The sequence below is a fragment of the Temnothorax americanus genome, unplaced genomic scaffold, assembly GCF_048541705.1.
Source record: "Temnothorax americanus isolate GAGA-0224 unplaced genomic scaffold, ASM4854170v1 Scaffold55, whole genome shotgun sequence".
Lineage (NCBI taxonomy): Eukaryota > Metazoa > Arthropoda > Insecta > Hymenoptera > Formicidae > Temnothorax > Temnothorax americanus.
Window position 1 is genome coordinate 518,173 of NW_027509705.1, and position 25,926 is coordinate 544,098.

Here is a 25,926-nt window from a genome sequence, read left to right on the forward strand (position 1 = left end):
ATAATTTTGTCGATGCTGGAGCTTTGAGTTCAATTCGTTTTTTTTTTCTAAAAATTTATTCTCCCGCAAAAATATTGTCCGTTGACTGGAGAAGGAGGCGAACGCCGCGGAAAAAATATAGTGGCAGTACGGCAAATACATTTTTTCTTCCGCTCACTTGCAGATCTATCTCCATTATCGGATCGAGTCTTTCGGAACGGAGACTGTTCTCGATATTCCGCAAGACAGATTTTTCATTAAGATTTATGTACCGCCGAGAATACGACCGGTAATTTTTCAATTCCGTTCGCAGCAAAACCGTAATGAAATATTACGCGCGGGATTTAATGCGCCCCGAAATGCTTCTGCAGCCCGGGAATGAAAAAGCGGCCCTTCATTTTTATATATACATATATATATATGTACACATAATCCACCATACATCAATCTGTTAATTATGCACAAATCAATATTTGCATCAATAACGCGAGTGTCTAACAGCGTTAATTACATTTTTACTTCGAGGCTGCCTTGCAAACAAAAATTCGCGCGGTGGAATTTTTCTCGAGAAATTAATTTTCTGGTAAAGCGTGCATAAATATTTGTTATTCCGGCATACTTAATGAGCAATGTGAAAAAAATTTTTATCACCCCCTCCCCCTGCTATATGCAAATTCGTCATGATATAAAGCCTGCGCGCGCTTGGAAATATGCTAATTCGCCGGCGTCGTTTTGTGAGCTCTCGATATTCAGTGCTGTCGGTCCTCCTTCACGCCTGTCGACTATTTCTTGCTTAAGCCGAGATTGCCCAAGCCAGATTAACTTTATTCAGAAGTGTAGTGTATACATACATTTTTTTAGCATCTTCTCTTAGATCCAAATATTTCTTTTAGGCTTTAAATATATTTCCTTTTAGGAACGTACAAAATACAATTTTATTGTGTAATTTTATTGTGTAAATGTAATTATCTATTTATTTCGAGAGCGAATTTATTGGAATATTTATATATAATGCATATCTTACGACCGATATTTAAAATCCTATTTTGTCGATAAGTATCAGTGATTACAAAACGTATTGTTAAAGTTATAGAAATTTATTCATTGTTAATTTGTAGATTAATTAAATTATAAAATAATGAGTTTTAACGGGTTTTAATTACCAATTTGCCGAAGCTCTTGTCAGTGGCATCTTTTGAATTTATCATTGGATATTATAGAGAAACAAAAAGTTTAAAAGCAGTGAACAATATAATACGGAACTAATTTGTATTATTTAGGCATACCGCGTTAGTTACGATATAAAATGTATTATACAAAAGACGGCGAGCTAAGGATATAAATTTATAATTATCTCAAATATTATTGAGCAAGCAAGAATAAGAATATGCCTTCGGCGACGAAAGTAACTTTTCATTACCGAATTTTTCGATAACATAATAAGAGAGTGGTCGGCACGTTCAATGGTTTTGCATCACTATTGTAATTTAACCGCGAAACGAATTTCGCCGCAATATGTGTGTCGTTCAATACGTGACAAATTGCAAAGTACGCGAAACATAATTTATTTAAACGATCCGCGCATCGCGAAACATTTTATTAAAGAATTCTTCTCGCTGGGAAATAACTCGTGTAATGACCCATTCACGGAATGCCTTAAATAATTCAGATTTTTCTAAAATGTCGAGACGTTTTAGAGACGTAAACGCGCCTTGAATCGAGCGATGTAGCTCCTTTGAAATTTTCGATGGAGGAGTCTTCGCGTGATTCTACTTATCGAAAACAACAATGCAAATATCGTCCGATGCTTCTCGAATTCCGTTAGGAATGGGCGAAGGGAGGCGACCTGGGACCTGGGACTTGAATACCATATTACTATCTCAGGCAGCGACGAAGGTTTTTCGCAGTGAGTGATCCTGAGACGAGATCGTCTCCGAAAGCCCGGAGATTTATGCCCTGCGCGGTTTCTCGTTACTTCCTCAACCAAATATCCTCTCTTTCTCTCTCTTTCCCCCTGACTTTTCTCTCACCCGTTCTTTCCTTCAGCGGTCTCTGCTCATCCACCACCTCCGTCCCTCCTTTCCGGCTTGACTTTCTCCCACGAAAGTGAATATTTATGAAAGATGTAAATAACGAGCGGGATAATTTTCCCTTCGCGAGCCACTCTTGTTTACAATACAAACTCTTTTCCTCTTACCCTTTCTCTCTGTATACGTTCCCGGCATTTCTTGTCTTGAATTCTTTAACCACATCGTTTCCGTTTGTTTCGTTTTCCGCGCATTGTTTGCACTTTCTGCGACATCGCGCCGCCGGATGCGACGCATCCGTTTTACGCGTTGAAAAGCACCACGGTAGAATCTTTGACCTGCAATGCGAAAGCTTCCAGAGACGATGTTTGATTTAATGATTTAGCATTTCGTGAGATATCCAAATGTCATTCAAGAAATCTCGAGTCAACTGTTGATAATAATACACGAATTATTATAATTATTATTTTGCTTTGTATGTGTTTCGGCCATTTATTACGCGGCAGTCATTCGCATAAATCGACTTTCAGCATCAGCGAATGCACAATGTGCTTTCGATTTCTTTCCGACTTCCTGCAATGCACGGCTATGCAAAAAAGTCTGAGCAGCCGTCTCAAAGCGGCGGAATAGCGGATTCGTGGAGAATTAATTTCGCATTAATATTTGTTCTCGATATATATTCGTAGACGATGCACTATCTCGGCGCGGCTATTTCAGCCAATCTCAGTCAATAAATCTTTTTGCCGTTGCATGCTTGTGATTTTTGCGTTGCATGCTTGTGATTTTTGCGAGTTGAAGATGCAAAAAAAAAAGAAAAAAACAAACGGTAAATTACTTAACAGGAACGATCAATTTGAGAAAACGTTTCATCACGGAATCCTTATAAAGGCACGAAATCACTTTCGCGAAATAAATGTGCGGGATTCACTTCGCCCAATTATCCATTTATTTCCCGAAAATTACTGTTTCAATCGCATTTTTCGTGTAAATATATTATAACATAGACTCGTTTCTCTTTTACTTTGTGCACGCGATATACGGATTGTTACTATTTGAAATCGTAACATTCTTAACTCAATATCTGACTTGTTACTTTAACCCGTTTTAAAGTAGTGGAACACTTTTATTTACTGTTACTTTTATAAAAATTCATACAGTGTTCTAGATTTTAAGGCAGTTTCAATTTTTCAAAAACTGTGTGGAAGTTCTAACTTGTGCAAACTTTGAGATATTGAGCTAAATTTTCTAAAACGAATATAGAGTATTATTTATTAAAAAATGGTTTTGATTTTGATGATAATTGATAAAAGGGTCATTTTTTATGAAATTTTGAATATAAAATTTTTTAAAAATATTAATTTTTTAAGTGTTTTTAATTTAAAAAAGTGTACAAATTAGAAACTTGCACAGGAAGCCAATGTATTGCTAATAATTTTGCTAATTCCTCATAGAGAGTTTTATGAGTAAAAAAAATGGTGAAGAAGCAATGTGCAACACTGTTGGAAAATTTTTGTAGTTTTGTTAAAAAAAGTCCTTGTTAAAATTTTTGTGTAAAATAATCAACACATACATTCGTAGATTTAACAGATGTCTGCTATGTTAATTGAACTTAACAAATTTAAAATGCAAAATTATTAAAATAATTTAAAAAATAAATATGTTAAAGTAACACAATTTGAACGCATTTATTAAATGTGTTAAAATTTACAGAAAAAGAGCGTTAATTTTATCTTACAGTCTTAACTTCAACATAAAAGTTATGTCAATTGTACACATAATTAATTTCAAATTAACCTCAGAATTACATTTTCTTTCTGTTGAAATATTTTAATATATAGTATTGGTGTTACTATTTAACACATCCATAGTATGTTAAATTAACACAAAAATTTGCGTGGACCGTTTGGGGGACATGTGATTTATGTTATATTTAACCCAAATTTTCCAACAGTGAAGTTTCTAATTTGTACACTTTTTTCTTTCTATTCAAATAATATTCTGATGTAATAAATTTGTCATTACAGTTAAATTTAAAAATTCTAGAACCTTCAGTATACACCAAGTATTTATAAAGAACTGAAAAAAATATGACAAACGTTATTAACAAAACGTTATTAAAAGTACGTACATAAGCGAATATAAACAGTGAAATCAACTTCGTGGAAGGCGGCGCACTATCCATGGAAAGTGAGAGAATTAAAAACAGAACGCTATTCGCGGAAAACTGCTCAAGAAAGTCACCGTTGTTCACTGAAAGGATTAAAATCCGTGCACCTTCATGGATACAGCGCTCGCTTACTTACCGGAGAGAGGAAGGGCCCTCCCGCTTTCCTTTTTCTTTCTCCCTCGCCCGTTTCCCAACCGTCTTCGCCCTCTTCAGCCCGCCGAACCTCTTCGATGTTCTCTGTGTTCTCCCGGAGAGGCCGCGACCAGCAATCAACGTAATGCACCCGCAGACACAATCCTGCCCACCCCCGTCGGCGTACACAGACGCAAATGCAACCATAGGCGCGCATGTACGCTGACGAACACAGGCTCGGTACGGTACGGGTACGGCAAACGGCCAGGGTACATGCTACATACCTCCGGGCCAAAGGCCTCGATAACACGAGAGTGCCCCGGAGTAATGCAGACGCAATGGCAATCTCTTCGAGAGCAACGAAATAGATCGTATTAGGACGTAGACCGATAGCGCAAAACCATCGCGGCCAGTATAAGCAGCCAGACTCTTTCTTTCTTCTTTTCTTCTTTCTTCCTTCCTTCTTTTCGAAACCTTCCTTGAAATTCTAAGTAAGCTCGCTCGTCACTAACGGCGAATCCTTCTGGTAAACCTAACCTAACCCGAAAAGTTCGTAACTTGGATATTTGTTGCGCGCAGATGCTCCTCCATTCTTTGTGTATTTGCAAGATCCTCGTGGGGGAGAGAAGAATATATTCGGCTCTGAAATTTAAGGGAAGAAACTTGTTCTCTATTCGGTGCGCGTTGCAAAAATGCCTTTGCGTATGCGCGCGTTCGGAAAACTGTTGGCCTAATTGGCGGTTTGGCTTCTTAGGATATCAGAGAAGTTAGTATGCATGCGGCTTCTTCACAGGCGTAGTCCGCGAAGCGTGCGACTACGGAAATTCCGTATAACTTGGACGGTTAGATAAAAATCCTGCATAATTTGCGATGCGAGACACGTAATGTATTCCAGATAATATATATATATATATATATATTCCGGAAAAGAGAATAAGTATATATAAAATCTTTCATTAAAGAAAAATTATGAACTTAAACTACCATTAATTTCACCACTGCGTATTTATATATTAATTTCGGCTGAATTATTTTTTATCAGCTGCATTGCACACACAAAAATTTAATTCACGAAAATTTAAGAAATTAATTAATTAAACTTTTTATATACTTTAAATAAAATGTAGTTCGGCAATTAAGCTCCATAAATATAACATATTGTTATAAGTAAAATATTGTTACAGTGATATATTACTGTAATAAATGTTTATGCAGTCTCTGATAATGTTCTTTCAACTTCATTGCGAAAGGTTGCGAGATAGCGTAGACATTTCGTGTAACGCGACAGAATGAAAAGGAGATTATTTGAGAATGATACGATATTAATCTGACAATGACCTAAAACGTTAATTCGTGCTGCTAGTATATACTATATAGACGTCGTTTCACCCTAACACCAGGCACTCCAGGCAGAAGTACGCGCCAGCAAACTCATTATTCTTCTTGTCCTGAGGGCGCGGCGCATATCCTGCGCGCTCTCCTTGTCTATGCGCGAATAATCTTCGCCAGGATTTCGCCATTGTATTATTGTGTCTGCCACCGAGTGATAAACTGCGCATTCCGCAGGGAACACCGCTCCGCTCATTACTAATATAGTCGCACGACGGCGTCGTCCTATCGTAGTTAACGGAGCTCTCATTGCGTCCCCTGAGAAGCCCCAAGTTAAGGACTCGTCCGCTTCAAAGCGGACTATCCCGCGCGGGAATTCCCCCCTCCCCCCGTAAAAAGAATCTGTGGATTCTTGAATTGAGTTTATCACGAGCGGCGTTTTCATCTCGGAAGTAGCGAGACATGCACGTGCAGAAGGAATGGATTTATTTTCCACCAGCAGACACATAGTTGCGTGCTCCTCATTTAACTCGCTATTTTTTTTAGGAAAAACAGAAATCTGGAAATAAATGTTGACAGAATTCGAAATAAAAAATATTCAGTTGAATTAAAATTGATTTGCTCGCCAAAGTTACATTTTATCGTACATGTTTGCATAACTTCTCATTAGATTTTGCTCGAGGCAGTATAATAATAAATAGAGAGAAGAGAGAGAGAAGTGTGTGTGTGTGTGTGTGTGTGTGTGCGTGCTGTGTGTGTGGTGTGTGCGTGCGTGCGTGTGTGCTGTGTGTGCGTGATGTGCGTGTGTGCGTGCTGTGCTGTGTGTGCGTGCGTGTGTGCGTGCTGTGCTGTGCGTGCGTGTGTGCGTGCGTGCGTGTGTGTGGTGCTGTGTGTGCGTGCGTGCTGTGTGTGCTGTGCTGTGCGTGCTGTGCGTGCGTGCGTGCGTGTGTGTGTGCTGTGCGTGCGTGTGTGCGTGTGTGCGTGGTGCTGTGCGTGCGTGCGTGCGTGCGTGCGTGCGTGCGTGCGGTGCGGTGGGTGCGTGGCGTGCGGTGCGTGCGTGCTGTGCGTGCGTGTGTGTGTGTTACAGTAATATGTTCTTGCAATTTTTTTATCAAATCGGTCTAACTTAATAAAAACGAAGAAGTAATTTGCAACGCGAATTCAATATCTTCCGCCAGCAATACGCAGGCGTTGCTAATTCAAGACAGTTGCAGTGCAATGGGTATAGGCGGATTACGAAAACTCATTAACCGACTAATACCTTTAAACGAAGAAGCCTTTTCGCCGTACACACGTTCCAATGGAGCTGTCACAAACTTGCGGATAAAACAATCTGACCCCGACCGATACGCCGATATACACGGTGTACAATAGCCGTCGCGATAACGTATCGCCCGAAGCTGGTTGAAAGGAGAGGATAAGCGACTGAGCGTGGAAGAATCAATTTATTATCACGGTAAAAGAGAAGGAATGCAAGCAGGTATTATTACAGAGTTTCCGAACATTTAATCATAAATATCGACAACGATGAGGCTGAATAAAATTACTTTACACGAGCAAAAACAGATATGAAGTGCCGAGGCGAGCGAGATATGAGCATATAACGTGAGATTGCTACGGAAAGTCTTAACAGTACAAAATTACCTTTTTCAAAAAAGGTAAAAAAAGGGCGCCAAGTACACGCGTGGTTGTTACCTCGAAAAAAAACCCAAGTGGTAGTATCATTAATTTTATTCAAAATAAATAAAATCTATTCTAACCTAGGTGGTAGTAGCTTTATTAATTTTTAAACAAAATTATTAAATTATAAAATAAAAATATTTAATTAAAATAAATAAATAAATTTTTCTTGTAAAAAACTTGGCGCTGCTTTTTTAAGGTTCTAAAAAAGCAGCGCCAAGTTTTTTACAAAAAAAATTTATTTATTTTATTTTAATTAAATATTTTTATTTTATAATTTAATAATTTTGTTTAAAAATTAATAAAGCTACTACCACCTAGGTTAGAATAGATTTTATTTATTTTTGAATAAAATTAATGATACTACCACTTGGGTTTTTTTTCGAGGGTAACAACCACGCGTGTACTTGGCGCCCTTTTTTTACCTTTTTGAAAAAGGTAATTTTGTACTGATATCATGCGTTTTGTAGTGTTACGCATCCTCTTCTAAAAGGGCATGTCATCTATACGATCTATCGAATCTGTCGAAATATTGTTGTCGCTTTTCCGCTTTTCTCGTCCTGCTGCCGATCATCCTATAAATACTAAATAAATTATATACATGTATAATATAAATATAAATAATTTTAATTACACACACACACACACATACACACACTACGTTTACGCGAACGTTACTTCTGTAGTAACTTTAAACGAGTAATGCCGGGATTACGATGAATTTAACGTAACGGGACGCGACGGACGCGAAGTAACGTAACGTGAACTTAAGAAATTACGATCGCCGTAACGTGAAGCAGCGTGCATTTCAGAAATGATTTGACAGCTTGGTATGAATAGAAGGTTAAGATTAAGGTTATCTTTAAATTACGGCGATCGTAATTTCTTAAGTTCACGTTACGTTACTTCGCGTCCGTCGCGTCCCGTTACGTTAAATTCATCGTAATCCCGGCATAAATTATCGTAAGTTACTACAGAAGTAACGCTCGCGTAAACATACAGTTTGACAACTTTTACAAGGCGGCATATACGTACGTGTTTGTACGATTTTGTAGATACACCTTCCTTCTTAAAGATCTCTCGGCATCAGCTCTTTACGGTCAATACTTATATATATTTCACTATCTGTCACGACGCGGCAACGCAACGGTCACGACTATCACACACTTACACTTATCCTTTTCTAGGTTGTAAAAAACTGTCACGCACTGCGACAGTGCACGAGTGCACTCTCGTGTCAAAAATGGGAAAGTGACACACCAGCCGCCATTTTTGTCCGACGTGGACGTTTCTTAAAAAAAAATTTTCCACATTTGGTCTTTGCATTGCAATATCTTCGCTCGTAGGGCACGTAACGAAAAAAAAAGACTCTTATTTATAAATCAAACCCCAAGCTATCGATCGAACCTACTTAGAAGTTGATCCGTTCACTCGTTATTGAGATCTCAAAATCTCGGATACTCGCAACTCATGCGTTCGCGTAAAGAGTCACGGTGCGTCTCGCTTCGCGCGTACTTGGCGCGAGACACTACCGTGTCTCTTGATTATACTTTTGGGAAGAGGTATATACAAGAAGAGGACGAGCGTGGCCTAGTAGACAGCGCACTGGTCTATTGAGCCAAAAGGTCCCGGGTTCGATTCCCGGTAGAGCTAGAAAATTTTATTCGCTCGTTCTCCTTTCGGAAGGCAATGGCAAACCACCGAGAGTATGTCTTGCTACGAGAACTTCTCTAAAAAAAAAATTGCCATTCGAAATCGGCGTTAAACTGTAGGTTCCATATACAATGTGTATATATAATCCACGTGCGCAACACATGTATATGAAGAGAAGTCACCACGCTCAGACACGAGTAATAGGACTGAGGAGAAGGATATACAAGAAAGCTTCCTTGATTTCGCGAGAGACAAAAGCTTGTACCCAGGCAAGGAAGGGGAGTGAAAGGGGAGATTAAAGAACGAGCGCATGCAGAATCGATCGCTGAATTACGGCCACATTATGACGGCGAAATTTGCTGGGGCCGCACTTTTCCGGCCCGCAGTGAATTAATCCGCGAGAAAGAAGACTCGAGCGGCCCCCGCCGACACCGGGAGCCGAAAGCCGATGATTCATTTCGGAGGAAGCGTACGGGGCAACTGATGGCGGCGGCGCGCGGGAGTGCGCCTCGGAAGAGGATTCCGGTAACGAGAACCCCAGGCTCGATTAAACGATCGAAAGATGCTGACGTACGTGGACCATTGTCTAGGAAATTCGTTGGCGAAAATTATTGGGGTTTTTATTAATCTCGCGGAACCTATCGCAAATGTTTTTAATATGTTTTTGAATTCGATAAACATATGCATATAAGATATTATATCCTGTCATAAACGAAATCATTTGATTGTTCTTTTTACATAAATTGATTTCTCTTATCATTCTGCGTATAAACACTGTTAAAAAATAATTAAGAAAAAGTGAATATAAAGGATTTTTTATATTTTATAAAAATGAAATATATGTATACTCTGTAATCAAATATAAGTGAAAAAATTACAATATAATAATTTATAGGAAGTCTTCTTTTTTTTGTTTAGCCAATAGGTATGCACTTGAAGAAATATGAGTGGGTAGGCGCGCCTGACATCGGCGACTGTTCGTTATGGGTCAGATCAGCCACGTTAGAGTTCGACGACGGACTTTGGCAGTGCCAAGTAACCGCCAGTGATTTCACTACGCAGGACGCCTTAGCATCCGAACCAGCGAGGCTGGTCGTCAGAGGTAAATGTTATACGCAGATAGAACGTAAAATCGCGAATTATTGTCGAACAAAAATCATTCTTTGACCAGCAAGCGAGAAAATGAGAAAAAAAATCTTGATTTTGAACGTGTGTTTTATTACGCGAGTCAGTTCTGTTCTAAATATATTTGATAAACGACATGGAAGATGTATAGATATAGAAATAGCGAAAGCACATACCATGTCGTACAATAGCGATCGCATTATTGCGTCATTACGGGATGATAATTACGATGTAATTCGACGAGGTTGAGGAATCGAGTCGTACTCAGCCAAATCGAATCATCTTGTTTTCTCATGTTAATGGTTGGGAAATAATTGATTTCGGAAGCTCGCGTTAGCAAAACGATCGACACAATCATTGTTACACACCGCGCGCGCAACAATTCGCATAATTCGATAAATACTCACGTAGATTCGCACTTTGGCCTCCGCCATCATCGTTATCCTCGGAATTACATCGTGCCTCATCGAATATATATTTCGTGCTTTTTATCGGCCGAAATTATGGAGAGATTTAATATCTCTCGTCCGGGGATCATACGTACATTACACCGAGAACATACGGCGATTAGTTGTAAAAAACCACCCCCGAACGACTCCCTCGATGTTACATTCGCCTGCATGCAGTTAATCCCATGACACAATTAGCAATAAAACAACAGGATTTATTTCCGCGCCGTAAAAATAGGGTTTGCCCAAGAACACAAAAATCTCCGCTTCTTTTTACTAATCTTGCGGCTTGCGGTAACTAATTGCAATTTGCACCTCCGTTAATATTTATGAAGGTAAAATTCAAATGTATCGATATTTTATCGCGCGTATAAAGAGATTATGTAAAATTTGATCGTAGATTTGTACTAAATTCAGTGATATCGTAAATTTGTAAGTAGTATGAGCGTAAAGAAGAATATTATGGAGGGTTTCAATAATATTTCAAAGTTTCTTCTTTGCGCGAAATTTTGTCGTCTAAGATTGAAAGGTTATTCAGTGCTTTCGGTGGGGGGGGGATGGGGGAGCGAGGGGGTGCCATGCCGGCGCGTCGATTGCGCGAGAGCGATGGCATACGGCGGGATTAATCCGTGCTAATTTTCTCATTCCAGTCAGCCCTCAGCGACCGCAGATAGAGTACGCCGACCGTCTAATTCTCCCCGGCAGCAACGTGACAGCCCGAGCAGGTGAGATCGCTACGCTCACTTGCAGAGCGCGGTATGGGAATCCTTCGCCTCTAATTAAATGGTTCGTAATTGTTGCACGTAGATTCCGTACTACTTAACTTGCTGCGCCGCCGAAACCCCCCTTTGCCTGTGGCACGCGCGATTTCTCGCTTCGCGTGTCTCGCTCGCTTCTCCGTTCCCCGCGGCTCCCCCGTCTTCGTCGCGCGCCAAGTTTCCTTCCGCTCGTTTGCCCTCCCCGTTACGAGCGTAATTATTCGACAATTTATGGATCTCGCGGATTAAATGGAATGTATCGGTTATAAGGAGGAAACGATAAACATACGGAATCGCTTGCCATTTTCATTTAACTTTTAAGGGGGAATGTTTGAGCGAAACGTAAAATTTCGATTTTGCTGAAACTATAACAATTACATCGCAGCTCTAATGAAACTGCGTAATTTTCAAATCACGAGTTATTTTATCGCTAAAATATTTCTTTCATCAAAGATTCTTTTTCTCTCTTTCGATTTTGAAAGATCTGCTCTTCGCGATTTTTTCTCATTGAGAGCTTTTCTTTCGGGCTCCGTGATTGATCGGGTTGTCTTAGGTAATCAAAATATACGTTACTATCGATTCCGAGGCGTCTTCTCTACCATCGACGTGAGCCTCTTCTTCGGCCGTCGTTGGAGCGCGCTTGTTCCCGCCGCTCGAAGATTCCCCGTAATGCATCGAGGACGCTGTCGATGGTAGAACACGCGCCCCATGAATAATCATGATCTATTCTGCATCGTGCCCGAGTGAAATTAAGGAGGCTACACGATGCATTTCGGTGCGCGACGGGAAAACATCGGAAGGGGGTCTCACGCGAGAGATCAGCGAACGGCGAAATTTTTGGTCCGGTTTTTCTTGCTTCCCACGACATCGCACGACATCGTCTCGGGTCGTTCCGAGAAAGTGGGAAGCGCTCCCGGGAGCGGGGTTTAATAGTTTTACGGCGGAACAAAAACAAGCGTCTCGCGGCGAGAAAGAAAGAGAGAAAGAGAGAGAAGCGCAATCTCTCTTGGCTTTAAACCTTGCAATTTTCGGTTAGCGGGACGGCTGGCGTCCGTAGAGCCTCGGGTCGCGTTTCAAATTGTACAGACAAGGTCCCTTGACAAGGCGACTGTTCTCCTCTGCCAGCCCTCATCTGCTCTCGCTTACTCACTTACTCACTGGAAATTATCCTAATTGGCATACGCGCGGCGCAGCGCGGAATATGTGTATGCATAAACGTGTTAATTATATGACCGTGCGGAGAGACCGGGAGATTGCACGGGCGTGCAATCGAGTATTGAGCTTCCATCCCTAAAAAGATAATCGTCGACAAACGAGGTGGCTGCCGTGATAATTGTTACGCAAATCGCGAACGTAATGTGCCTGAGATAAGTTTAATGCTATACATCAGCTTTGTGAATACAACGACTTGCTCCTTTTTGTTTACGAAATACGAATTTATGTTTTCATATTACCCTTCCATGTTATCTTTCGCACGATAATAACTCATCCGAGCACCGAGAGGCTTAATTCACGAGAGTGCCGCCGTGTTAGTCGGAGTCCGCGAAACTGCGCGCAAGACTTAAGAAGAGCAGAATTCTGAATATTCCGCGACGATAAGCCTCGATGGGGAAGGTTGGGTGGGGTAAGACGGGAGAGGGTGAGAGGGCCAGGCAGAGAACGGCGTGGCGCGGCGCGGCGCGGCGCGGCGGCGAAAACGGGGATGATCGAGAGCGAGATAGAGAGCGAGACCGCGGAAGAAGATGTCGAGGAGAGGAGGGGGAGCGAGTAAGAGTTGTTGCAGAACAGCCATTGGAAATGCAAATTTTCGGGGCGATATGCAGGTACGTGGGCGAGACCGAGATGAGGACGTTGCGGCCCCAGGTAAACTCGACCGAGATAGATAATCCGCGCACTTGGGCAACCTACAGTGTTTGCGAGATTCTGGCTGAGCGATCACGTTACGGGCAGCCGATCAGATGCGTCGCCATCCATCCGGCGTATGCCAATCCCACAATGTCGTCCAGCATCGAAGTGAGATTCGACGTGCGATGTAAGTAGACGCGATTTTCTTCGTAAGATTGCGAAGAGGGAAGTCATTGGACCTCGTTGGAAATATGGAAATGCATCGATGGATATTTACGGCATCTACGCGCGTGTCTTGCCGTCATTTACATTAACGAGACGTTCACCTTAACGGTGATTATCAATTTTAGAAAGAGGAAGTCAATTAATTTTCATTTACCATGAATAGAAAAAGTTGGGGTAAGTTGGACCACGCTAAGCCTTTTTCAAGATAACTTAAAAACGTGTTTAAAATTTTTACTCATAATAATATAATATAATATACATATAATGGATGTGTGTCGTGGTGGTTCAACTTGCCCACGTGGTCCAACTTACCCCAACTTCTTCTAACTGACAATGAAAAAAGAAGAAAGTAGTCAAATAAAAGTTGATAGCAAGAAAAGAGAACAGTAATGGCGACAATGTAAGGACGAAGGCAGGTGTAAAAATAACTGGAGAAATAGAAGTTAATATTTATTACGGAAAGTTTCAAGCTTTTATATTTTTAGATCATCTTCAAAGTAAGATTATATCGTATTATAAAATTATCGCCAGTTGTCATTGGTATAAAATGAAAATTAATTAACTTCTTTTTTCTAAAAATAACAATTAATTATTATTAAGGTCATCAAACGGGATTTGTCTCGTTAATGTAAATAACGCTAAGACTTGCGCGTCTGCTGTAAATATCAAGTGACGTGTGGTATAAATAGATCCTTTAACAAACTCGGTTTATGAACTCGTCTTCCTCGCGCCGAGAAAATAGAACTCCGTTAGGATAGTCTAATCCTTCGCCGTTCGCGAAGTTTGTGCCTGAATATACAGACGAGTTTCTAATTGATTATGAACGATGACAAGAATCGTTGTCTCAGCGGATTATAACGGCTTATTAAGTCTTCTTAATGCGGGCATCGCTAATTTGAGAATATACGTCTGGAATGCGCGTGGATGAAAAATTCTTATCTGTCATGAAACAATACGTATACACACGAAATGAAAGTATAGGATACGTTAACCATTACATAATAATTATTAATTATTACGGCTTTGATATCTGTATCTGACAGTTTGGAGAGGTGATAGTATACACAATGGCCGCAATGAATTCTATCGAATATTCGCTTGTATTAAACTTTGAACAGGTTTGCCCCAAATATGACATCGATATATGTTGAATCAGCGGGCTTTGTTCCCATTATCCTCTTCACATATATAAATATCGAAATACACGAAGCGATACGCATATTAAGTTTCAACAGTATGTAAACACTTTTTTCAACGTAAGGCGAAATGTTGCGCGATTATACCTGTGTTCGTGAAAGAAGCTCATGCTTTCTTTGAAACAGACTTTTGAAATAAAGAAGCGCAAAGAAGGACGGAGCGGTAGGTCGAGATTAAGGTGGCTCTTTTTTTTCCCTTGCATAGTCGTGCCGGTCATCAAGTGTGTTGTATGCATAATGGAAACGGCGGAAAAAGGGAGAAAATATACGACGCTGGAACTTCCCTTCCTTCTCAGCCGCCATCTGCACGCGTAGAAATATATTTCTAGCAATAATGAAAAACTTTCGAACAAATTTCCGGCAGCGTAGCTTGCTGCTGTGTTTAACTCGCATAATTGACAGTGCTCTGATACACACATTCTCGATTATACCAAACTCTATATAAAACTACTTCTTAGAAATAATATGATATTTAATAAACTAGGCTATATTATAAAAGTGATTGACAGGAAATTGTTTTCTCTTTGGCAACCTTACTTCCAGAAATCATCATTGTATCAATATACAAAAAAATACATAAAATACATAAAATATAAAAATATGCATTTTTATATTTTAAATTAACGTTTGAGTTAATTAGCTTATTTATATTCACGCTTTTGATCTAAATTTACAATTTATTAATAATTAATCAATCATATTTACCTGCTACATTTACAAATATTCTCTTTCTAAAGAGAAGTAATTTACTTAGTTAAACTAAATTGAAATGGAGCTAAAATCAAATCAAAGCCGAAAATGTCTAATTAGAACTATTATAATATATTTATAATTATAGAATCATTAAAATAATTTCTTGATTCCCTATTTTCGATTTTATTTTAACATACTATTGCTACGTTTATATATAGTGACGTAGATTATATAGGATTTTCAGTACTGGCAGTGAACATCGGAACCTATATATCTAACAGTTTATATTATAATGCAGTCAATTAGGCAGTATATAATACAATATAGAATCAATATATTTCGGGACAAGAAAAATCCATTATGCCGTTCGTAAATTAAAGAAAGACATCGCGCGCTCGTAACTTTTACACGATAAAGATATAGGTTGAAAGAGCGCCGATATTCTCATCGTATTATCAGGGCAATAATATCGGTGCAAAAGCGCATTTAGTAAAAAAATTAGGACACGGGGCCAACGTACGTTTTTCGCACAAATTGCAGGGAAATAGTCCGCCGGCAAAACGCCCGGTCATGAAAAACAGATCGGCAAAAAAGTCACTGTACTGTGGCACGTCCGTGTAACACACTGACCTCAAATCGTTTCGCATCTCTGACCATCCCCAACAATACACCCCGATTTAACCCGCGGCGGGCGCGCATTCTCACGCACACACATGCAGACGCATGCACACGGCAGGAAACCGCATGTTTCCCCCTCTCTCTCTCTCTCTCTCTCTCTCTCTCTCTCTCTCTCTCTCTCTCCATTCCCCTTCTTCTCTTTCTCTCTCATCAATCTCCCTCAAATCAGTACGTCGTGATGTCATGCGTTTTAACCTTATCGACAATTCGATGCCCGGCTGAACATTCAGGCAGATTTTAACGCTTTTTGCGAAACCATGCTGCAGCGGACAGCAGCCAAATGAGTATTGATTTTAGCCTCGGCCCCGGCATTGTTGTATAACTGCAATCAAATCACGGTTGACTTAAATAAGATAACAGGGCAGCCTTTGAATCATCACGCGCCGATCTTGCGCATATCGATAATTACAATAACTTTATGGGATAATTATAATCGCGCGCGTGTGTAATCCGTTTCATTAGTTTGACGACGTAACTGATCGAGGAAGAACAAACCGTTAAAAATGGTTCCCTTCTCTAGCAGCGTAATTATTATCCCGCTGTTAATGTGTATGAGGAATATCGAATTTAAAAGCGGCGTAAAAAGATTTTCACGATATCGCTATTGAATTTAATAATTTTGCGGCTTGCCAACAAATCCCATGTCCAATACGAATTTTGAAATCGAATCGACTATTAAATCTTATGTTATGCAACATTAATTAGCAAACATTTTCGATATTGTATCAGGTAATTAATACGTTAACCAGATTGCATTTGGCTCTTGTGTATGTACGTTTCATCTTTCGCCACGCCACGAATTAATTTGACGTGTGAAAAAGTATTGCGTACATGTATGGCTTTACTTTGTTGCGGGAGGGGTTAAAAGCGCTCTTTTGCGCTAAAGTTCCACGCACCGTAAATAAATTATTGGAGCTTGTTACACGCGCGATTCGCGTATCGACAAATATTCCGATTTGCCGTTAATGCTAAAGCTTGCGAATAATACTGCCGTGATAACAAGAATTTAATTTCTTTAATTAAATAAAAGATATAGCGATTTAAATTATGTTAACTTTTGGGGAAAAATCTCATTTGTTTCTGTAATAAATGAAAAGAAGCTGCTCTCTGAAAGTCGAAGAGTGAAATGCAAGTGTAACGAAAAGTGAAAATTGAGCCTGTGCACTTCGAGTGATTCGCCACTCTAAGGAAGAGTGAAATCGCACTCCATTTGAGTGCAAAGGGCACTCTTTTCAGGTGCAGTAGATCAGTATTAATAAAAGTGAATTATGTCACTTTACAATTTTGAGTGAACAATTTTACTCTGTTATAAATCATTTATCACTCGAGTGTTTATCACCCCAATAGAGTAGCCGCTCTAAAAATTTGAGTGCAAAATTTACTCCTTATAAGTGCCCGCACTTTACTCAAATTAGAGTGACAATCCTCTCTTTTGAGGTGATTATCGCAATCACTCTAATATATTAGTGGCAAAACCACTCTATGAGATTTAGAGAGTACAATTTCTAAAATTAAAGTATTTATTATGATTTATGAATGTCGACGCGCCAAGTGACTTTTTATTTCAGTAGTCGCGGTTTTAAGTACGCCAGCCGCCCGCGGCTGTTAAACGTATTCGACGCGCTCCTCCGAGACGTGCAATCTCGATCATGCACGTGGCGTCAAAAATTGATTCGCCAGTTACCATTCCTAATATCACCTCCAAGAACATCATTTCCCCTTCCCACGTTCGGCTCGATCCAATTTCGGCCGCTCCACGGCCGCGTAATTTATAATTCCCACCGCAAATTCGATCTCGAGTCCCGTCGCGGCCCTCTTGGGGACATCTTGTGTATCCATTCGTCCATATATTTGCTTATCCGGGGGGGGCGGGGGGTGTACGCGTTTGTGTACGTACATATACGCACGCCGACTGTATTGATTACGTGCATTAGGCGGGGCGGGACTTTTCCAACGCAAATTGAAAAGTTCGCCTCCGGAGCATCGATATTATGTGTATATATTCCGTGCCAATGCTACTTCGATCGCAAACCGAGGGATTTATCCGCGCTAACGAGAGAGATGCATTTTGCGCGGTGCGGTTTTTAGAGAGCGCAACCGACGCGAACGGGTCGGTGACTCGCCTATATTTCGGTCAGCGTGTCTCGAGTCAGTTTGAAATAGTTCCTATGATATATTGATATCCTAGTAATGGAAATTGTGAGACTCTCGAAAAAGCGAAATGCTCCTCCATCGTATATAATTATTTCGTTAATTCTTGTTGTGCAAATAGTAATCCTGCAAAAATTACCGTGTATCTTCTCAACGAACTCTCGAAACAACATACATTTTGATGATATATATATATATATATATATATATATATATATATACGCGTTCGTTAGAAAATTGTTCCAATTTGATATATTTTAAATTTGGCAATGTTTAAACTTTGAAATACATTCAAGCTACGCTGGATTATCGAAATCTATCCGTTACAAAGGATATCCGTTGTGCATACTCTGTCTACCAACTTTAGCGCTTTTGTCTCATTCATTTGCTTTCATTTCATAAAAGCAGAGCCGTTTAAAGTTTATCCAAGAAACGACTGGCTCAACTGGCGAAATATGGCCGAGCGGGCACTCGATGACCCATTCAAATCGCGGCTTTGCTTTCTAAAAGCTATCGTATCGAAAATAATGATCCCATATAATCATCATAAACTACTCATTTTTAAACTACTTGTAAACTATTATAGTTGGATCAAATTTGTACTATTAGCAGTGCAAGCGCTAAAAGAAAATATAGAAAACTAGCTGGTTACCCGGGCTTCGCCCGGGAGTCGTTTTTCTTCAAACGACTTCATTTGTGTTTTAATATCTTTAATAAAAAAAAATGCCTTTATCAGGCAATTGCAAAGAATCCTTTATATCCTCGAAAAATTAGTTAAATTTTTGAACCAATTTTAAAATAAATACATTATTATTGAAAAATAATACACATCGTGGCAATTAAACCCATCCTCGAAAAATTAATAAAATTTTTAAACCGGTTTTAATTAAATCGATAAATCGGTAGATTAATGTAAAAGCATTCCCCGGTAAATTCTACCCCTATTTCATATGTACAACTTTAAAAGGTCCACTAACGAATGAGTAGTTAAGCAAACATACATACACACCAATCCACAAAAATGCTATAAATTAAAAAATATCACTTTTTTATCGACTGAAGTTCAATTCCATCGTATACAATTCTTTAAGATTCACTCAATTATTTCCTAAAAAATTGGAAAAATTTTGTAGCCGATTTCTAAAAAAATCGGTAACGAAAAATTATACACATCATTACGCTCCCCGTAAAATTCTACTCCTACTTCATATATAATTCTTTGCGATTCGGTCAATTATTTCCCGAAAAGTTGGAAAAATTTCGAATACCGGTTCTCAAAAAGATTGGTAACAAAAAACTATACAGTTTATAGCACTCTCCGGGAAATTCTACCCCTGTTTTATATACAATTCTTTAAGATTCAGTCAATTATTTCCCGAAAAATTAAAAAAATTTCGGATACCGGTTCCCAAGAAGATTGGTAACGAAAAACTAAACACTCTATAGCACTCCCCGGAAAATTCTACCCCTATTTTATATACTTTTGGTAAAAATTCGGTCGAATAATTTAAGAATGTATAAAGAACAGACATACATTCAGTCAATTATTTCCCGAAAAATTGAAAAAATTTCGAATACCGGTTCCCAAAAAGATTGCCAACGAAAAACTACACACTCTATAGCACTCCCCGGAAAATTCTGACCCTATTTTATATACTTTTGGTAAAAATTTGGTCGAATAGTTTAAGAGTGTATAAAGAACAGACAGACATACATACATACAGACATTCTATTTTATATATATATTTCGATTTTATATATATAACATTTATTATTATAATATTAAATTTTGAATTTTCTTACATACTATCCACATTTATGAAAAAATAGAATGATAAAAAAATATAAGAATTGAAATGAATTAACAAAAATATAGAAAAAGGAAAAATTGATAAATTTTCAATTATAATTATTTAATTTTTAATCGTAGCCTTTTCTGTTATATTAAATTATATTCTAATTTACTTATTTAATTCCATTACAAATTATATACTTGAAATTTTTATCTTTTTTCGCGCACCATGTTTTTATTTGTAATTTATTGTAATTTATATTTTCTCCCTTTTCAACAGAAATAGCGATAGTGAGAAAGCCTAACTGGCCTAAAATAATAAAATTTTTTAGATAAAAATGTTCCTCGCAAAATTCTCTCACGCAACGATTCCATGATGCGTAAATCCAGCATGATGCGGTGTGTTTCAACGCGCATCTGGCGCTTGCTAGAGAGAGGAACGTTACTCGCTCGCGCGTAATTCTCAGTCGTTTCTTGAGTAAACTTCAAACAACGACGCGGACGCGGCTATGGAAATAACGTTAGAACCTCCGACTGAATAAAAGATTTTTCGAATGATCGATATTTCGGCACGGCGCGCTAAAAATGCGCAGAGTACACACCGGGTAATCGAGTTTAAGGAAAAACTCTTCAGAAATTCCACGATAAAATTACCCCGGCAATATCAGAGGTATTACTAGTTCCAGACGTTGCGCATAATTTTAGCAGAGTATACTTTTGCTCAAGCCCGATTATTTCATTTCCATAAACATTCGATAAACGTTTGATTTCTGTAACGCGGAATTGCGTTTAATCAAGAGACACGGTAGTGTCTCGCGCCAAGTACACGCGGAGCGAGACCGACCGTGACTCTTTTACGCGACGCGACGGGTTGCGAGTACCCGAGATGTTGAGATCTCGATAACGAGTGAACGGATCAAGTTCTAAGTAGGCTTGATCGATAGCTTGGGGTCCAATTAGGGGGGGGTTTCTCTCATAATATTCCGCTACGTGCCTTACGAGCGGAGATATTGCGACGCAAAGTCCAAATGTGAAAATTTATTTTTAAGATACTCCTCCTCCTCCTCCTCCTCCTCCTCCTCCTAACGCCGCGATCTATCAGAGAAACGTCACTTTCACTTTTTCGACGCTGGCGGCGCAGGTATCGCCAGCTTCGATATCGCGCGCGTATTTCGAAATTAGGTCGATAGACTTATCGGTCAGGAGGAAGATTTCTATATTTAGGTAAATTAGGTATATATATAATAAATATTGAGTCAACGGAAAAGAAGGTTCTCTATGCTTGGCAGAAAATGCCGCTAGGGAATTTTTAAGTCGATTCTTATGAATCAAGCTTGAATTTGATGTCTATGTATCCCAGGTTGCCGATGACGAGGTCCAGATAGTGCGCTTTATAGTTTTCGGTGTCCAGGTGTAATAATACGATGAATTCGATGTCTACGTGTCCCAGGTTGCCGATGACGAGGTCCACATAGTGCGCTCCGTAGTTTTCGGTGTCTACGTGTATTAATACCTTGAATTCGATGTCCACGTGTCCCAGGTTGCCGATGACGAGGTCCACATAGTGCGCTCCGTAGTTTTTGGTGTCTACGTGTATTAATATCTTAAATTCGATGTCCACGTGTCCCAGGTTGCCGATGACGGGATCCAGATAATGCGCTTCATAGATTTCGGTGTCCAGGTGTAATAATACGTTGAATTCGATGTCTACGTGTCCCAGGTTGCCGATGACGAGGTCCACATAGTGCGCTCCGTAGTTTTTGGTGTCTACGTGTATTAATATCTTGAATTCGATGTCCACGTGTCCCAGGTTGCCGATGACGGGATCCAGATAATGCGCTTCATAGTTTTCGGTGTCCAGGTATAATCGTACGTTGAATGCGATGTCTAGGTGTCCCAGGTTGCAGATGACAAGGTCCACATAGTGCGCTCCGTAGTTTTCGGTGTCTACGTGTATTAATACCTTGAATTCGATGTTCACGTGTCCCAGGTTGCCGATGACGGGATCCAGATAGTGCGCTTCATAGTTTTCGGTGTCCAGGTGTAATAATACGTTGAATGCGATGTCTACGTGTCCCAGGTTGCCGATGACGAGGTCCACATAGTGCGCTCCGTAGTTTTCGGTGTCTACGTGTATTAATACCTTGAATTCGATGTTCACGTGTCCCAGGTTGCCGATGACGGGATCCAGATAGTGCGCTTCATAGTTTTCGGTGCCCAGGTGTAAACGTACGTTGAATTCGATGTCTAGGTGTCCCAGGTTGCCGATGACGAGGTCCACATAGTGCGCTTCGTAGTTTTCGGTGTCCAGGTGTAATAATACGTTGAATGCGATGTCTACGTGTCCCAGGTTGCCGATGACGAGATCCACACAGTGCGCTCCGTAGTTTTCGGTGTCTACGTGTATTAATACCTTGAATTCGATGTTCACGTATCCCAGGTTGCCGATGACAAGATCCAGATAATGCGCTTCATAGTTTTCAGTGTCCAGGTGTAATCGTACGTTGAATTCGATGTCTAGGTATCCCAGGTTGCCGATGACAAGGTCCACATAGTGCCCTCCGTAGTTTTCGATGTTTACGTATCCCAGGTTGCCGATGACGAGGTCCAGATATCGCGCTCCGTAGTTTTCGGTGTCTAGGTGTAATAATACCTCGAATTTGATGTTCACGTGTCCCAGGGTTGCCGATGACGAGATCCAGATAGTGCGCTTCATAGTTTTCGGTGTCCAGGTGTAATTGTACGTTGAATTTGATGTCTAGGTGTCCCAGGTTGCCGATGACAAGGTCCACATAGTGCGCTCCGTAGTTTTCGGTGTCTACGTGTATTAATACTTTGAAATTGATGTTTAGGTGTCCCAGGTTGCTGATGACGAGGTCCACATAGTGCGCTTCATAGTTTTTGGTGTCTAGGTGTATTAATAACTTTAAATCTGAATGGGTGCATTCAGCCGATACTCCGCTAGCTTAGCAATCGTGAGCAGTTGCTCGTTTTTGCTCGTTTCTTCTCTCTTTAATCCAGTAAGTCAAAAAAGAGGAAACGAGCGAAAACGAGCGACTGCTCACGATTGCTAGGCTAGCAAAGTATCGGCTGAACGCACCCAATGTAGGACACGTAGATATCGAATTCGAGGTATTAATACATGTAGACACCGAAAACTACGAAGCGCACTATGTGGACCTCGTCATCGGCAACTTGGAACACGTGGCCATCAAATTCAAGGTATTAATACACCTGGACACCAAAAACTATAGAGCGCGCTATGTGGACTTCGTCATCGGCAACCTGGGACACCTAAACATTGAATTCAAGCTTGATTATAAAAATCGACTTAAAATTTCCCTAGCGGCAGAATTAAAATTATGTCATGACATAATAAAAATCGCTGAATTAAAATTATGTCTAGACATAATAAAAATTGGACAAAAATTATGTTTGACATAATAAAAATTGGATGAATTAAAATTATGTCTGACGTAAAAATAATTATCAAAAATATCGATACCTGGAAGATATCGGTACATATACAGTTGCGAACAACATTCAGTAAGACACGCAAATAAAAATAAATAAAGAATTTTACAGTTAACGACTTATTAACATTAATCATGCTTTATTGCGATTATGTTTTATGTTGAAATTGAAAAATATATACAAGGTGTACAACTAAAAGAGTTACAGATTATTATTGTTAAAAAACTGAGCAAAATATTAAATTGTTGTTTTCTTTAGAAATAATAGTCCGTAACACTTTAGCTTCATACCTTGTATTATATACGGTTTATGAGATTATAAGATATATTGTTTATAAGATTAAGATGCGTAACACTACAAAAAGGCGTGATATCCGTACAAAATTACCTTTTTTAAAAAAAAGTAAAATGAGCGCCAAGTACACGCATAATAGTGTATATGTATTATGTTGTTACCCTGTTATGTTGTTACCTCGAAAAAAACAAAGTGGTAGTATTATACCTCCAAATAGCTTTATTCTGTACATACTGTTTATAAAATGCGTAATATACTACAAAAAGGCGTGATATCCGCACAAAATTACCTTTTTTAAAAAAAGGTAAAAAAGGGCGCCAAGTACACGTATAGTAGTGTATATGTTGTTACCAAAAAAAAAAGTGGTAGTATTATACCTCGAAAAAACCTAAGTAACAAGTGGTAGATCTTTATATCTCGAAAAATCTCGAAAAAATCTAAGCAGTAGTATCTTTATTTCCGAAAAATTATAACCCAAGTGATACACGTCACAAAATTATGTTACCTTATCAAAAAGAAGAGTCGCGCTTCAAGTGATCTATTACAATTACAAAAAAGAAATGATATCTCTTTAAGTTAGAGCGCCAATTACAGAGAGAACATGCCTCAAAAAATAATTGTTGCACTACATTGAAAAATCTTTACATTGTGTCAATTAGAAAAGAATGTATAATAACAATTTTATAAGATTAAAAAATTTTATTTAAATTTAACAAGAGAATACAAGATATTTAAATACAAAGCTATTTACATGTGTATTTTTTAATGGCCACAAAGAATTACAGAAGTAACAGTACAAAATGAAAATATTTTATTAAAATACATAAATTTTTCTTGTAAAAAAACTTGGCGCTGCTAGACCTCAAAATTTTAAATAAATAAATAAACTTATTCTATACTTAATTATAAGCCGCATTATCCGCCGTCCGCGTAGTCACGCACACCCATATCATTCACTCCCACATCCACGCTGATAATCATTTAATATTACTCCCATTGTATTCTTCTCTGAATTATTTTTATTTATTGTTGTCCTTATTTATTTAAAAGGTCTAGCAGCGCCAAGTTTTTTTACAAGAAAAATTTATGTATTTTAATAAAATATTTTCATTTTGTACTGTTACTTCTGTAATTCTTTGTGGCCATTAAAAAATACACATGTAAATAGCTTTGTATTTAAATATCTTGTATTCTCTTGTTAAATTTAAATAAAATTTTTTAATCTTATAAAATTGTTATTATACATTCTTTTCTAATTGACACAATGTAAAGATTTTTCAATGTAGTGCAACAATTATTTTTGAGGCATGTTCTCTCTGTAATTGGCGCTCTAACTTAAAGAGATATCATTTCTTTTTGTAATTGTAATAGATCACTTGAAGCGCGACTCTTCTTTTTGATAAGGTAACATAATTTTGTGACGTGTATCACTTGGGTTATAATTTTTCGGAAATAAAGATACTACTGCTTAGATTTTTTCGAGATTTTTCGAGATATAAAGATCTACCACTTGTTACTTAGGTTTTTTCGAGGTTCCATTAACTCAACATCTTTAGCTTGCTTAAATTACAGTCAGTGTAAACAAATTAGTAACACAATGAAAATTACAGCGCACAACGATGATTGGCAAAAATCTCTAAATTCAATACATTTATTTTCAATTAAAAAAATATGTCTAAACCATTAAAAAGAGATTTATTTTTTATTAAAATTTTTACGGTACTTATAAAGAAATTTCTCGATGCATTTGCGGAACATGTAAAAACTTTTGTGTGCACATATAGTTGTAAGTTGAATAAAAAGGAACGTACTAAACGCGATACTGATTGGTACGAAATAGAAGATAAGAGAGGGAGAAAGAGAGTAAGAGAGCAGCTAAAATTCTGGATAGGTCAGCGGCTGCTCTCTCACGCGTATTTCGAGATCGCTGTTACGTGAAATGAACAGCTGCGCTGGGCTATCCGCGCCTGAACGAGAATGGTGACTCGATTCGGGCACCGGCGCGTTCGCCGGCTGACTTTTTCATCCTTTACGTTTCCTTCTCGCGAATTCTTTCCTTCTTACGATTCTTTCCCTTCGTGTCTAAAACAATTCGGTGGATTTCACAGGCGATCGAAAAAGTCAATTATTGCGGAACGGTAAAACTTATGAGTCTCGTTAACGAAAATGCAGTTCGTGCCAGATTGCTTGTTCGGATGATCTATGTGCCTTAAAATACTGTTGATCTTAACAATTACATTCCTTAATGAATTTGGAATAAGATTTTATAGAAAGAGAGT

General features: G+C 38.9%; 1 protein-coding gene and 1 long non-coding RNA gene across 5 annotated transcripts in view; one reads left to right on the forward strand and one right to left on the reverse strand.

The window, feature by feature from the left end:
• Positions 1–25,926, forward strand: part of LOC143904621 (irregular chiasm C-roughest protein) — a 214,705-nt gene that overhangs the window by 165,384 nt on the left and 23,395 nt on the right. For all 4 annotated transcript variants that reach the window (XM_077419436.1, XM_077419435.1, XM_077419438.1 and 1 more), the window contains exons 3-5: positions 9,886–10,069; positions 11,192–11,327; positions 13,123–13,331. In XM_077419436.1, coding sequence (XP_077275562.1) covers positions 9,886–10,069; positions 11,192–11,327; positions 13,123–13,331 — 529 coding nt within the window. The remainder of the gene's footprint in view (positions 1–9,885; positions 10,070–11,191; positions 11,328–13,122; positions 13,332–25,926) is intronic.
• LOC143904623 (uncharacterized) overlaps positions 1–25,926 on the reverse strand; it is an 84,161-nt gene that overhangs the window by 31,999 nt on the left and 26,236 nt on the right. The gene's annotated exons all lie outside the window — the stretch shown is intronic.